This window comes from Malaclemys terrapin, chromosome 6, assembly GCF_027887155.1.
Source record: "Malaclemys terrapin pileata isolate rMalTer1 chromosome 6, rMalTer1.hap1, whole genome shotgun sequence".
Lineage (NCBI taxonomy): Eukaryota > Metazoa > Chordata > Testudines > Emydidae > Malaclemys > Malaclemys terrapin.
This window is the reverse complement of record NC_071510.1, coordinates 11,923,700-11,936,755: the sequence shown is the minus strand read 5'-3', so window position 1 is coordinate 11,936,755 and position 13,056 is coordinate 11,923,700. Positions and strand designations below refer to the sequence as shown.

General features: G+C 48.1%; 1 protein-coding gene across 2 annotated transcripts in view; it reads right to left on the bottom strand.

Moving 5' to 3' along the window:
• Positions 1-13,056, bottom strand: part of SHB (SH2 domain containing adaptor protein B) — a 162,347-nt gene that overhangs the window by 114,476 nt on the left and 34,815 nt on the right. For both annotated transcript variants that reach the window (XM_054032522.1, XM_054032521.1), the window contains exon 2: positions 7,517-7,634. In XM_054032522.1, the coding sequence (XP_053888497.1) occupies positions 7,517-7,634 (118 nt within the window). The remainder of the gene's footprint in view (positions 1-7,516; positions 7,635-13,056) is intronic.

Genomic DNA, 13,056 nt, shown 5'->3' with positions numbered 1-13,056 from the left:
GAAACAACAGCCACGCATTATGCATATTGGAGTCATTCTCCAAGCTGAAAGACATACAGATTATATTAATGGCATAGCAGAGAACTCAGCTTGTGTAATTTGAAATGGGCTTTGGGGGAGGTGGAGAATACCCTTCCCACAGATGTGTTTGAAAATACTCAACTCCTGGCACAATCTGATCCTTTCCAAAGGCCAAAACAGGTGCTTTTCAGCACTAGATTCTGGGGATAAGTCATCTCTGGCTGGGAGGTTGATTACCCAGCCTCTGGAGAGGGGGTGAAGTGCACTGCAGACAGAAGTCACCCCAAGCCTTCTTTCACTTGGGGGGGTTGAATTTTAACAAGGGGACCAGGACAGCACTGGATCAGACAGAGCTGTGGGATGGTGGGATGTGCAAACACCATTAATGGCACACATGCCCAATGCCCTTCTCTGTCGGCAGTGCAAGCCCCAGTACCCTCTGCTTTGCCAGCTGATGTTTGGAGGGATGGGAATTCATTTTTGTTCTTTCAGGATAGCATGAATTTTACAGACATTTTGCAGGGCAGTTCGGTTTGGGACATGTAATCTTTGATTGGGTCTAAATTTATCATCTTTCAAACTGATCTTTGTTTAATCAATTATGTGTCATCTTGAGTCCCTGCTAATTGAAACCAGGAGTTGAAATAGAGACTAATTTAATTTGGCACTCAAAAAAAATACCGTCACAACAGACGTAACTGGACAAAGTCTCAGAGTGGATTAGATTAACATTGTAATTAGCGTTCACTTATCCCTCTGATAAGGTGACACACACACGCTCCTCTGCATGCTGTCCTTGTATAACTGCATTAGCACACTGTCCGAGTCACGGTCCATACTTGGACCCTCTCCTCTGGGCTCTGTAAGAGTCCTGCTTTGTCGAGTGTCGCGAGCAGTCTGCGGAGTATATTGCTTCACTCAGCTGCGAGAGATGGGTCACCCAGCCGGAGGGCTCTGCTCACTGCTCCCGGGGGCCCAGCTGCACAGAAGGAGATGCACCGCCTCGGAAGAGTCACCAGGAGACACGGCACTGCTCAGATGCCTCCTAAGTGCTGGGGAGCAGGAGGAGGGGACCGCACAGAATGGGCCTTGCTGCAGTTTTCAGAATAAGCATGGCCCAGCCAAGCACAGCCATCCCCAGCTGCAGTGGAACAGCAGTCCCCCCAACCCTTCCCCATCTCCCGCTTGGCCCAGAGTGCCCGCCCCAAGAGGGACGATACTCGGTGCTAAGAGCCCAGGTGCTGACACTAGGTGTACAGTTATAAAAGCAAGTTAGCACCCATCTCCTAGGTCTCTTCAACAACGATACCCAGGCCTGACAGATCCATTCAGCCACCTGCCCTGCAAGGACACACAAGCCACCAATTCCTGCCACCGGGTAGCCCTTCGGGACACGCACAGAACTTGGTGGATGAGACGCCGGCTGCCCTCAGACAGCCCCAGCACCGATCAGTGAAACCGCCGAGACCGGGGTGAGTCTCACAGCTGCTACCCAGACCGACAGCAATCGCGTCCCGTTACACTCTGCTGCCTCTTGGCAAAGCTCTGAGCAGCCGGTGGCGCTGGGCCGGCGCGTGGGAGAAAAGCGAGGCTGGGAGAGGTAAAGCAGTAGAGATGCCCCACTCGCAACAGCTAGAAGAGCTGGCCAGGGGGCCAGCAGCAGGGAGCCCCTTTCCTTGCCCAGAAGAGCACAGATCCTTCCTCCCCCCGCCTCTCCCCAGCCAGAAAGAAGGTCCTTAGATGGTTGTGGGGTGAGGGAGGACAGAGGTGGCGTTCTGCCTTCTGGCAGCCAGTGGTTACACGGGGATTGGGGAAAGCTTCAGCACGCTCTGGACATCTACTACCCAGAATCGGACATGACCCCTGGAGCCCCGGAGCAGCGACTGGGGACAGCAGCCTAGCAGCAATCCCAGTAGCTGCCTCTTTTCCAAACAGCAGGGGGCAGACACCACGTTTCTGACTCGCATTCCTCCCCCCAGTCCTTCCTCCTGGGCTCTGGCTAGGGGGCGTCCTGCAGCCGTGACAATACCGAGATGCTGGGCTCTCCTTATAAAGCTGCCTTCCAGCGCTCTGCTGAGGACCGAATGGGACAAGCTGACTGGGCAACTTTTACCAACAGGGTCACGGCTTCAAGCAAGTCAATGGCAGGATCTGAGCCTTTCAACACTTTTTATTGCATTGTGAAGCTTTCCATTTTGAGCCACACACAGTCCTAGCCAAGTTCAGAGCCGGACTGTGCCCGGCCCTTATGCAGAAGCACAGGGAACTCCCCCTTGCACCCCGTCCCTTGCATGCCCTGCTAAGAGTCAGGCACAACTGCAGTCCCTACTCAAGAGGGTGCAAGGGCTGGTCCCTGTGTAGTGGTATGAGGATGCCCAGCACCTCAAAAAGGGGTCGAGAGGCAGCCATCCTGCTACCTTTCCCTCCCTCCATCTTCCTCCCTGCCAGCCTGAAGGGCAGATCTGCCCCGGAAGAGAGGGCTGTACCCCAGGAAGGAATGTAGAGCAGATGCACTCCCTCCTACACATCAAAAAGCTCCATAGAGCACACCAGATCCCACTGCTCCCCTGAACTGCTGCACCTCACAGTGATCCCAGCACACAGCTGGCTGGCCCTTCGTTTCGGAGGATTACATTGTGCCTTTATGGATCTTCTCTTTAGAAGCTGTTCACCGACACTAATACCACGTCATAGCTGCCACAGACCAAACGCACTCCAAATGCCAACCATTAGCAACAGACATCATAATCTGACGTCTGGACTTTTAGTAACCGCAGTGTAATTCTTCCCTTTTATGAAGCTATCTTCCCCGAAGTATTCGACACAGACCCCACGACACTGCCTGAGCCAACATCTTATTGTGAGTGTCCATGAAATGCATTAGAAGGGTCTTCAAAGTAAAGCACTGTATCCATTAAACGGCACATCCCTGGGGAAGTGAAAGCCAATCTAGAGTAAGTAAAGGGCATAAATGCAGAACGAGCAAGATCACTGAATGTATTTAGGGCCTTGCTGCCCAAGAAGGTCTTTGTTCAGTCTTAATCACAGATCGGACCATAAAATGACAAATGAAGAATCAATTATATTTTTCTGTCCTGCTGTTTAACACATTAAATGATCCTATCAAGGCTATTGCCTACCCACTTGTGACATAATTAAACAGCAGGCTCATTCCACAAGAATAAAGGAAGACAATGTTGGGGTTTTATTAAACCTTGCTTTTATCCTGGCTATGGAAAGGAATACAGTTATGCTTTAGATAACAAATCTACCCAATTTATTCATCCAAAACATGCGGTGTCTACAGCTTCAACCGCCAAAGGCTGAATTTTTGGTTGAAATCTCAGAAAACATGGACATGAAATGTTTTTCAAATATAACCAAAAAGTCTCACATGATTCAAACACAGAAAACGGTGATTTGCCAAGAAGAAAAGTAGCTAATGGCCATGAGCACGTCCACAGCTAACCTTTGTACAGCTCTGGACAGCAATTCTGAACAAAGGCAGTAACGCAGTTTCCTTTTAAAGTCTGACAAGTGGCTTATGTCCAAGGTATAATCAGAAAGAGAGGAGTAGTTTGGAGCGGAAGAACCATGGTGGTGTAGCTACAGGAAGCCCAAACTCCAAGGCAAACAGGGCAATACTTCAGCAAGGGAATATTTTAAAAGGTTTCCTCTCTAAAAACTAGTAAATATTTTTCATGGAAAATATCAGTTCTCTCTTTCGCCAAATTTCAACACTAAATTCAGTCCCTGAAGTGTGAAAATAGGGATCTCGATGCAACTGGAACTGTGGAGTCACCTCCAACATCTCACAAAACTTATTATTCATTTTACAGTGGTTCCGGGAGGCCCCAGTCAGGACACCAGCACCTCCCAGTGCTAGGTGCTGTAAAAATACCTATTACAAAACAAAGGTTAGCTAGGCCACCACAAGGAATGGAGTCCAAAAAGTGGCTTCGGTTTCCTGAGGAACTGGGTAGCCAAGGTCCCACCCTAGAACATGGAAGAGAGACCACGGTTAGACTAAGAGTTCACAGGGCTCCAGGTCGGAAGAACATTCACTGAAGACAGCCCATAATCATTTCTCTCTGATCCAAGTGCCTGAGACAGAACATCAGTTGCTGCCAGGAGAACAAGCAAATTTGCTCCGTAACAGGAACATTTTGTTTTCCCCTTGCATCAGTCTTACAACTCAGACCACGAAGGGATTTTCTCCCCATTTACAGACTTTAGCATGAAGACCGAGCTAAACCGCCAGTCTGGCAAAGAATGCGCTTTTTGGGATACTATCTGGAAAGCAAGTGTTGAACCAGATGAGAGTTGTGTCTACACTGGACAGGGTGCTGGATCAGGCAAACCAGTGACTGCTAAGGTTCACTGTCTTATTTCATTGCTGTTGCAAATTAAGTGCTTGGAGGACTACACAGTACTGTAAGGGAAGTTTGCTTGTCTACAAACAAGCTACATTTGTCAGGTAGACGATCAAAGTTATTGTCACTAAAGAACGTAATCCTTCTCCTGCTTGAGCTCGGACTACTTAATACAATTGAAGCGGTTAGCTTATTTCTGACAGAAGGCTGGGACTCTCGGGGGAAACGTATTTCTCCAGATAGTCTGTCTTTCCTTCAGTTGTATATTTAAGAACTGTGGCTCCATTCTGAGAAACTAAAGTTACAAGAAGTCTCTGCTCATTACTAACCCAAGTGTCTTTTCCTCCCTACCTTGAGCAGCATGAAACCCAAAGGTTTTAGGTCCCTGCCTGGCAAGGTGCTCTGAATGGATAGATCCGTGTGCCCACCAAGAGCCTTCCTTAACTTCAGCCAGTGTCCATGCATCTGGGGCCAGTTGCTGGACCGGTGCCCTGGTTAACAGTAGTTTGATACTGAGAAGAGAACGGTTGGTCACCCACCTATGATTCACGGACATGGGAAACACACATAAGGTTAAGATTTCCATGTCATCTGTTTTACATTGTTCAGAATCTTTTTATCCATGAATGTCCATCTTTTGTTTGTTTTTTTAAGCAAGCAGTTTTGAAATATCTTTAAAGGCTGGGAAGGTAACTCGGATACTTGGGAGAAGTCCACGGATGTGTTTGGGAGAGATAAAAGAAATAAATGGCAGGTTTTGCCTCAGTTTGCAGACTTCCGCTATCTGGGATCCATCAGGTTTTGAAACAAATCAGAGTACTTTTCTTTTTAAGCCAGTTCTCCGGATCAGCTGAAACCTCATTCATATCCGTCAATTGTAACATGCTCTTTCACCTGTCAGTCACCACAGCCAACCTAACAACTTCACGGAGGAATTCAACACTGAACATTTCACATACAACAACAAAGACTGGAGTAAGAACGTGCTCTTTAAACACGATAGGTTAGAGCAGTTGCATAACATCAGTAACAGATCCTTGCATGCCGACACAGGAATCCAAAACGAAATCTTTGAAAGCTTCCAACAAATGAGCCGTCTGGTTTTCCTCAAGCAATAAAGCACCAAGAAGCATGATGCTTAGATATTAAGGGACATACTCCAACTGCAGTCAAAGTAAGCGGAAAGGCTCCCATTGGCTGTCATAGGAGTTGAACCATGTCCTTAAGTAGTGGACAACAAATCAGTGGTCCAATCCTGAAAGGTGCTGGGCAACTCCTGTGAGATGCTGAACATCCTCTACTCCCACTGAATTTAATGGGAGCTGAGAGTGCTCAGCATTCACTTTGCTTGATTGGACTCCTGATCATTTAACATCCTTGCAGTGCTCTAAACATCAACCTTATACCAATATATATGCACAGAACTGGCCTGCCAGTACATCCACTACATCGAACGCTATTTGGACCAAGACTACTGTAAAACGCGCACTCTCATGAATTAGTAGCACATCCACACACACTCGTTGCCGGTTATCTCAGCTAATGCGCTCTGCAGCACGGATGTAACAGTCTTGTCCTTTTCACGGATTATTTAAAACACAGAGTTTCTATACAGGGCAAACATTTATATTTGTGAAGAAATGAAAACACTGTAAACATGAAAGGAAAAAAAAAAAAAACGTACAACTCCCGCCATGATATTTAGACTGAAAATAAGAATTTATTCAATAGCAGTGAAAGCAAGAAAGCATTCAACCCAATTCATCTAAAAAGCCTCTGAAGAAGATGGCTGAATAGATTTACAACAATAAAAACAAAAAGGCCCAATGACACCTTGATAGGACACTGAAAGCATTCTGCTTATAAACAATGCAATCACGGGTGATTTTCTGCACCTCTCTTCAAGTGTGCTGTTTAAAAAAATAGGAGTATGGGCATTTATACTAAAACAGGACGGCTGCTTCATACAGATTTGGCTTCTCCTGCTGCTTAATCTCCCCAGATACTATAATCCTGCTTGGACCTCATCCAATGCCCACTGCGGAAATGAGAAGATCCCCATTGATTGCACTGGCATTGGATAGGGCCCTTTGTGACATTTGTTTAATGTAACGGTGAACTTGCTGTACAAGCCGGCATCTTAGCAACATGCCATAGGTCCCCATGCAAAAACCACTTAGATCAGAATTAAAGCTTCACCAGCCAGAGCCCAAGGATGTGTGTCTGTCTGTCTGTGCTTTTATACTACACTCGTTGCCATGGTATCATGGGGGCATCCCAACAGCCACCAGGCATACCCGCCAAAGTCTCAGGCAGACAGCAGATTGTGAATTCAGGTGTTCATTTATCTACGTATGCTTCAGATTATCCAAATATCACAGGGAACAAGGATTTTATTCGGATAATCAGGAATTCAGGTAATCAAGAGGTCAGGGGCCACCCAGCAGGAGCATGCCCTCCCCTCCCCCCAATGGCCAGGGCTTGCCTATTTGCACTAGTTAACCTAAAGTTGCTTTAGTTAAACAAGTTATGAAACTTGTGCGATTTCATATCGGGATAGTTAGACCAAGACTACTTTGTGTGTGGACACCCACCTGTAAATACACCTCTACCCCGATAGAACGCTGTCCTCGGGAGCCAAAAAGAATCTTACCACGTTATAGGTGAAACCGCGTTATATCGAACTTGCTTTGATCCACCAGAGTGCGCAGCCCCGCCCCCCCCCCAGAGCACTGCTTTACCGCGTTATATCTGAATTCGTGTTATATCGGGTCACGCTATAGCAGGGTAGAGGTGTACACTGATCCAAGCTAACCTGATCTAAGCCCGTTTTGAACCACCATAAGAGCGCCCCACACAAAGCTGCACTGGCCTTGCCCGAGTTCTCTCCTGCAGGAAGCGCTGCAAATTGCAACCTTCCTTCACTCCCTTTATTCTTGAATGTCTTAAATGCAGTTTCAAAAAGCTATGTAAGACACAGTTTAAGCTTCATACTTGCTCCGATGTGTTACGCAGCAGAAGGACCTTGGTTCAGCTAGGTTGAAGACCAGGGCTGTCATGTGTAAGACACCCCATATCAAATATTGATCTCACTGACACCTGCCTAGTGCCCATGTTCTTACCGCTCATTATCCTCTGGGCTTCATAAGGTTCCATGTAGCCAGTGTTTTCTCCTTTCACCGCTTTGTTCAGCTCACTCTTGGCATCAAACGGATCAGAGTAGTCATCTGCTATCAAGACCTGAAATGAAGAAAATTACACTTTTATTGGAGGAAGGTTTTTTGTAATCTGAGACTCACAAGCTAAAGCTAAGTGAAACTAAATCAGCAGCAAGTGCTGGAAGGGGCGACATCTGTACAGTGAAAGTGAGAACAAAAGCTTCACAAGAGGCCTTAGCCAACTCCTTTTAGCATTGGAAGTAAGGCCCCGATTCAGCAAAGCACTTAAACATCTGATTAACAGAAAGCACCTGCTTTAAGTGCTCTCCTCAAATCAAGGTGTAAGCGCTTGCATCTCCTCATTCAACCATGGACCTCTCACAAAAGCAGCTCTCCTCTGAGGAGTCTGACTCACACATCACCACACAGGGAATAATGGGACACCAACAAATTAATGAGATCTGAATGCTTAGTGCAACTGAATCCACCGCAGGACTCCAATTTATCACAATACCTTCTCAGAGCTTCCAGAAAGCCTCTCTCCTTGTCACACATTTTCAATACTGAAGATCATTTTTATGTGCTTTGTTAACTCTTGTGTATATTTACTCAGCTGTAAACCACAAAACTGCTAAAGTACCTTAAAATACTGTCAAGCTACTTCCTAGGAAAAACACACACGTCGTCTTCTCATTGCATTAAATAAAACCAAAGCATGGTTCAAGTCCTTGTTTCTAATTTTCCATTTAAAAAATTAAAAAGACCACGAGACCAAGCCCGTTCTTTGAGGCGGAGTTTCTCCACCTGACCCATACTTTTTATTCCTTATAAACACTGTAGAAGGCCACTCAATTTCCCATCATAAATGCACGTGAAGTTAGATGGCAAGAAAGTAAACTGAAATTAAGCAAACGCAAGCGCCACCTCTTTCTTCCTTGATAGATAGGTGCAGGTGAAATTGGGTACTGTATTACCTGGGACGTGCTGCCTTTCCACTCATTCCCACCCCTTGCTGGCTGCCTGCAACTTAGCCATCTGCCAAACGGGGCTGGAGGCCGCGTCAGCCATTCAGCGGCGGGCAGTTGGTGGCCACAGGGAGAGGGCAGGAGCCCACTGATTAATTAAAAAGTCTACAGTGCTGTAACTTTGCACAGCGCTTTACAGAGACAAGGGAAAAGGCCAAGCTGCCCCGAAGAGCTTCCCATCTACATCAGCCTGATGCTGAAAAGGGAGGTAGTGGACAAGAAAGGCACAGGGAAGGAAAGTCCAAGGATGAAGAACTAAGGAGAAGGCAAGCTGCATTGTACCGCAGACACAAACACTTGCATTCCCCAGTAACTTTGGCACTGGGAATAGGGCGAGGCGGAGCACACACAGCACAGAACAACAGCAGAGAGTGAAGCGAGGATGGAGCCAGCGACGAGTGAAAATGAATGCGCTTGGCACAACGTGAGCCGGATTTAAAGTTCCAGGCTTCAGACGCCACACGGGCGAAACCACCTAAGCAAGGGCGGAGTCAGAGACAGCAAGGGGATTGATGGGCAGGGACCCAGCCACACGCCGGCCTAGAGGGTGAGGAGTCTGAAGGGAGGGAGTGTGGGACGTGGCAAAAAGACCAATTTTTGTTCCTGCCCAGACTGGGCAGGGGCTGAGGAGGAGATGGTTACAGACAGTACTCCGCGCAAGCGCGCCATTGCGAACAGCTGCGTGAACTTCCCCATTTAATGTAAGGAGCCCCATTACAGCCAACGGGGCGCCTCATCTGCTTAAGCACTTTGCCGGATCAGGACCTGTGCATGAATCCAGCACAAGCACCCGCACTCCCGTTAGAGGTGGCCGACGGCAATTGGGTCACCATCTTTTTTTCAAATTAGTCTTTGAGCATGAGAGGGCAGGAATCCAAGAGCTTGAGGAACCCCAAAGAATCCTCGGAGAGATCCTACCAAAAGCCCGACAGCCTTGTTTTGCGTGTGTCTGTGTGCGCACACGGGGGGAGGGGGACTAAAACATACACAATGCACGAATGCATATCGCTCCCATTGTTAAGAATCATGGCCCGAGTCCCTGCATGTCACACATGAGAGAGAGTCACTTACAATGAAGGAGTAGTCGCTATCTGACAGCACACACTATAAGCCAGGATATTTGTTACTCATACTTTCCACAAAAAAAAAAAAAAAAAAAAAAAAGCATTTGCCTCATGTCATCCCTAGAGGAACAAGTTAATTATTGCAATTCTAAATTACTTCTCTCGGCTGTTTTAAGTATAAACCTACAGTGCCTACTTTCCACATATAATTTAAAGATATTTGAGGGCCTGGGTAAACTGAAAACCACTAAGATGACAAGGAAAATCAGGAGGAGAAAGACCAATCCTTTGTTTCACCTAACAATGAAATGAACGGCTTGTTATTGCAGATATAGTTAACTCCATGAAAAATGCTCCATCTTCAGTAATGTATGCACGAGCTGTAATCAGCAGTGCTGTCAGAGCAGTGTCAGCGGCTGCGTGCACTCAACACAAAGACAACAATGTGCATCATGCAGCAGTAATTCCTCCCAGTAACAAGGGCATATTTATCTGTAAAAGTCCTACAGCTGAAACACCATCCATTTACTTTCCCAGATAGCGCTTTGTCAAGAGCTGATGGATAGTATCTTGGGCTCCCTGCTGGTCCCCTATTCCAGATACTGACACTGTAATAGCTGCCTTTCTTTAAAATAACTGCACTAAAATGACATGAAACAGAAAAAATAGCCTCACAAGGACAACGTGCTTTATTTGCAATTTCTTCTTCTCTATTTGCCGAAAAGCATTAAGGGAAAAATTAGACATATAATGCTGTCCAACAGCAGAATGTCAAATGTTGATTTGGTTTAAAAGCAAGACGGTAACATATTCAAGTGCTCCAGGTACCAGACACCACCAGAGGGACTGAAATGATGAACCTGCTCTATAGGAAGAGACCTAATCAAAGATGCAGCAAACAAACAGATCTGAACGTACGAAGCCTTATTCCCATGTGTATCCTTGCAGAGATTCACACAGGAACACGGGCCCGTGTATGTGGATCTGTCTGCAGAATCAAGCTCATGATTTGTTAACAGTTCTGTGTCCAGCATCCTGCAAGCACGGGAAACCCCCGTAAGAGATCCGTGGACTTTTCCCCCCCGCAAGCAGAAAAATGATTATGTCGTCCAGATGGTGGAAGTGCTGGGCTATTCATCATAATCTAGAAATCAATACGTGAAATAAAACATGGCGTATAAAACGTGTAAATGCAGAGGGCTGCAGAAGTAACAAGCTAATGCAGTGTTCACTTGGACAGACACAGGGACCAGCTCTTTCTAAAATGCTGCATCCGTATTTTCTAATTAAAATTAGATCTCTCGCTCTGTGCCGTCAGAGAGCCCCCAGCTGCCCGCATTACTATTTCAGTTTAAATTAGAATTTACAAATTCTCAGACTAGATAAAGCAGCTGGCCTATGCTGACATATGGTTTCTTTTATACTTGCTGACAGTTGCAAATCCTCACAGTTTCTAAGAAGTTTAGAGATTTTTTTAAAGCAGTTCGTTAAAGCCCTACGTTGCTTTTATTTGGCTCCTTTTCCAGATTAAGGCCAAAAGGAGAAGAATTCTCTAACACTTCCAAATGCTTAATTATTTTTGCATAAACGCATTTAAGTAATTTATATAGTACACCTATCAGATCCCCTCCCCCACCACCATTGTCGTGGAAACAACATCAACAACAGGAGCAGTTTGCATTGGGATAGTATCTAGCAGCCCCAGCCAGTAGCCGGCCCCCCACTGTGCTAGCCACTGTGCACACAATGGCCATTGTCGGCAGACAGGATACTGGGCTAGATAGACCTTTGGTCTGACCCAGTGTGGCCGTTCTTATGTCCTAAATAGGGTGACCAGACATCCCGATATTATCGGGACAGTCCCGATTTTAGGGGACTTGTCCTGCGTCCGACCTTATATTGGTCGGGACACTCTTTGTCCCGATATCGGGGACTATCCGTGATGCCGCTCACCGCTTCCTGGGGCAGCTCCCGGCACCCGCCTGCCGGCAGGAGCGCTACATGCTGCAGTGGCAGGGCTTGCAGGCGCCGGGAGCAGGCAGAGAGCCCTCCGCCCCCTCGACCCAACCCGCGACCCTAGGAGCCAGAGGGGCCAGCCTGCTGGATGCTTCCTGGGACGGGAGCTGCCCCAGGTGAGCACCGCCGGGACTCCCCACCTTGCCCCCGGTAGGTCCCTCTGGCTCTTGGGGGGTGAGTGCAGCCAGGGAAGGGGGCAGGGTGTGATGGAGTGAGTGTCTGGGAGGCGTGTGGGGGGCGCTGGGGGAGGTTTGGGTGTTTTGGGGTGCTAGACAGTGGGGACCTGTTGGGGGGTGCTGGGCAATGGGGGAGATGTGTGTGTGTCAGGGCACTGGGCAGTGCGGGTCTGCGTGGGGCATTGTGTAGTTGTGGAGGTGCAGCTGTGGGAAAGGGCACTGGGAGGGAGGGAAAATCTGTGTGTATTGGGAAACTGGCGAGTGGGGTTCTGTGTGGGGTGCTGGACGGCTGTGGACAAGGGGGCGCTGGGTGGGGTGTGTGCACACAGCACAGTACATTTGTGGTGGAAGGGCTGTAGGGGGGCTCTGGGCACAGTGGATCCAGGGGGCATTGGGCAGGGGAGCTGTGTGGCCCAGCATGGGCCCACCTCCAACAGGAAGGGGGACACTGGTAGCACAGGGCCAGGCGGACCAGTGTGCTTCTGGCTCCGGTCGGGGCTGTGCACCTGTGTCTGTCTGTCCCCCACCCCCGCTCGCCCAACGTGTCGTGATATTTCACTCTTGCAATCTGGTCACCCTAGTTCTAAAAAATGCTTCTTGCCCCAGGCAGTGTAAGTAACTTTCCCTCCCTGCCCATCACAAGTCTCCAGACCCTCCTCAGGGGGTGGGCTGACTGAGGGACAGCCCGAGACGGTAAGCTCTGTTGCATGGCCAACTAGATCCCAGAGTCAGCATCCTGCCCGGCCAGTAGTCTCTTGACACAAAATCTGGGTGCCCATCAGCCCTAGCCTCCAAGCAGATCTCCCCTAAGAGAAGGCAGACCCAGCTACAAGGCCACCCCCTCCACTTATAGCTGAATCCAGCAGATAGGCATTGCTCGCTGAAGCAAACTGGAAGCCAGTGCAGACTGCACGACACAGGTGTCGGATACTGCATGCATAAACCACTAAGAAAGCGAACAGCTGCACTCAGGACCAGCTGCAGTTTCCCTCCAATCTAAAGGGATAGGGAGCTGGACACAGCTCTTTCCATAGCCCCCTGACTAACCACTGCCATCTGAACCTCCAGAGGCAGCGGAGGAGTCAAACAAACCCCTGAACTGGAAGCCTTAAAGAGAGAGGCCAGGCTTCTGCCTTCTGGGAACAGTCTGGTTCCTCACTCAGAAGATACTTTCAGCTTACAGTCACCCAGGGAACAATGAGAAGCAACAGCCCACAAGGACT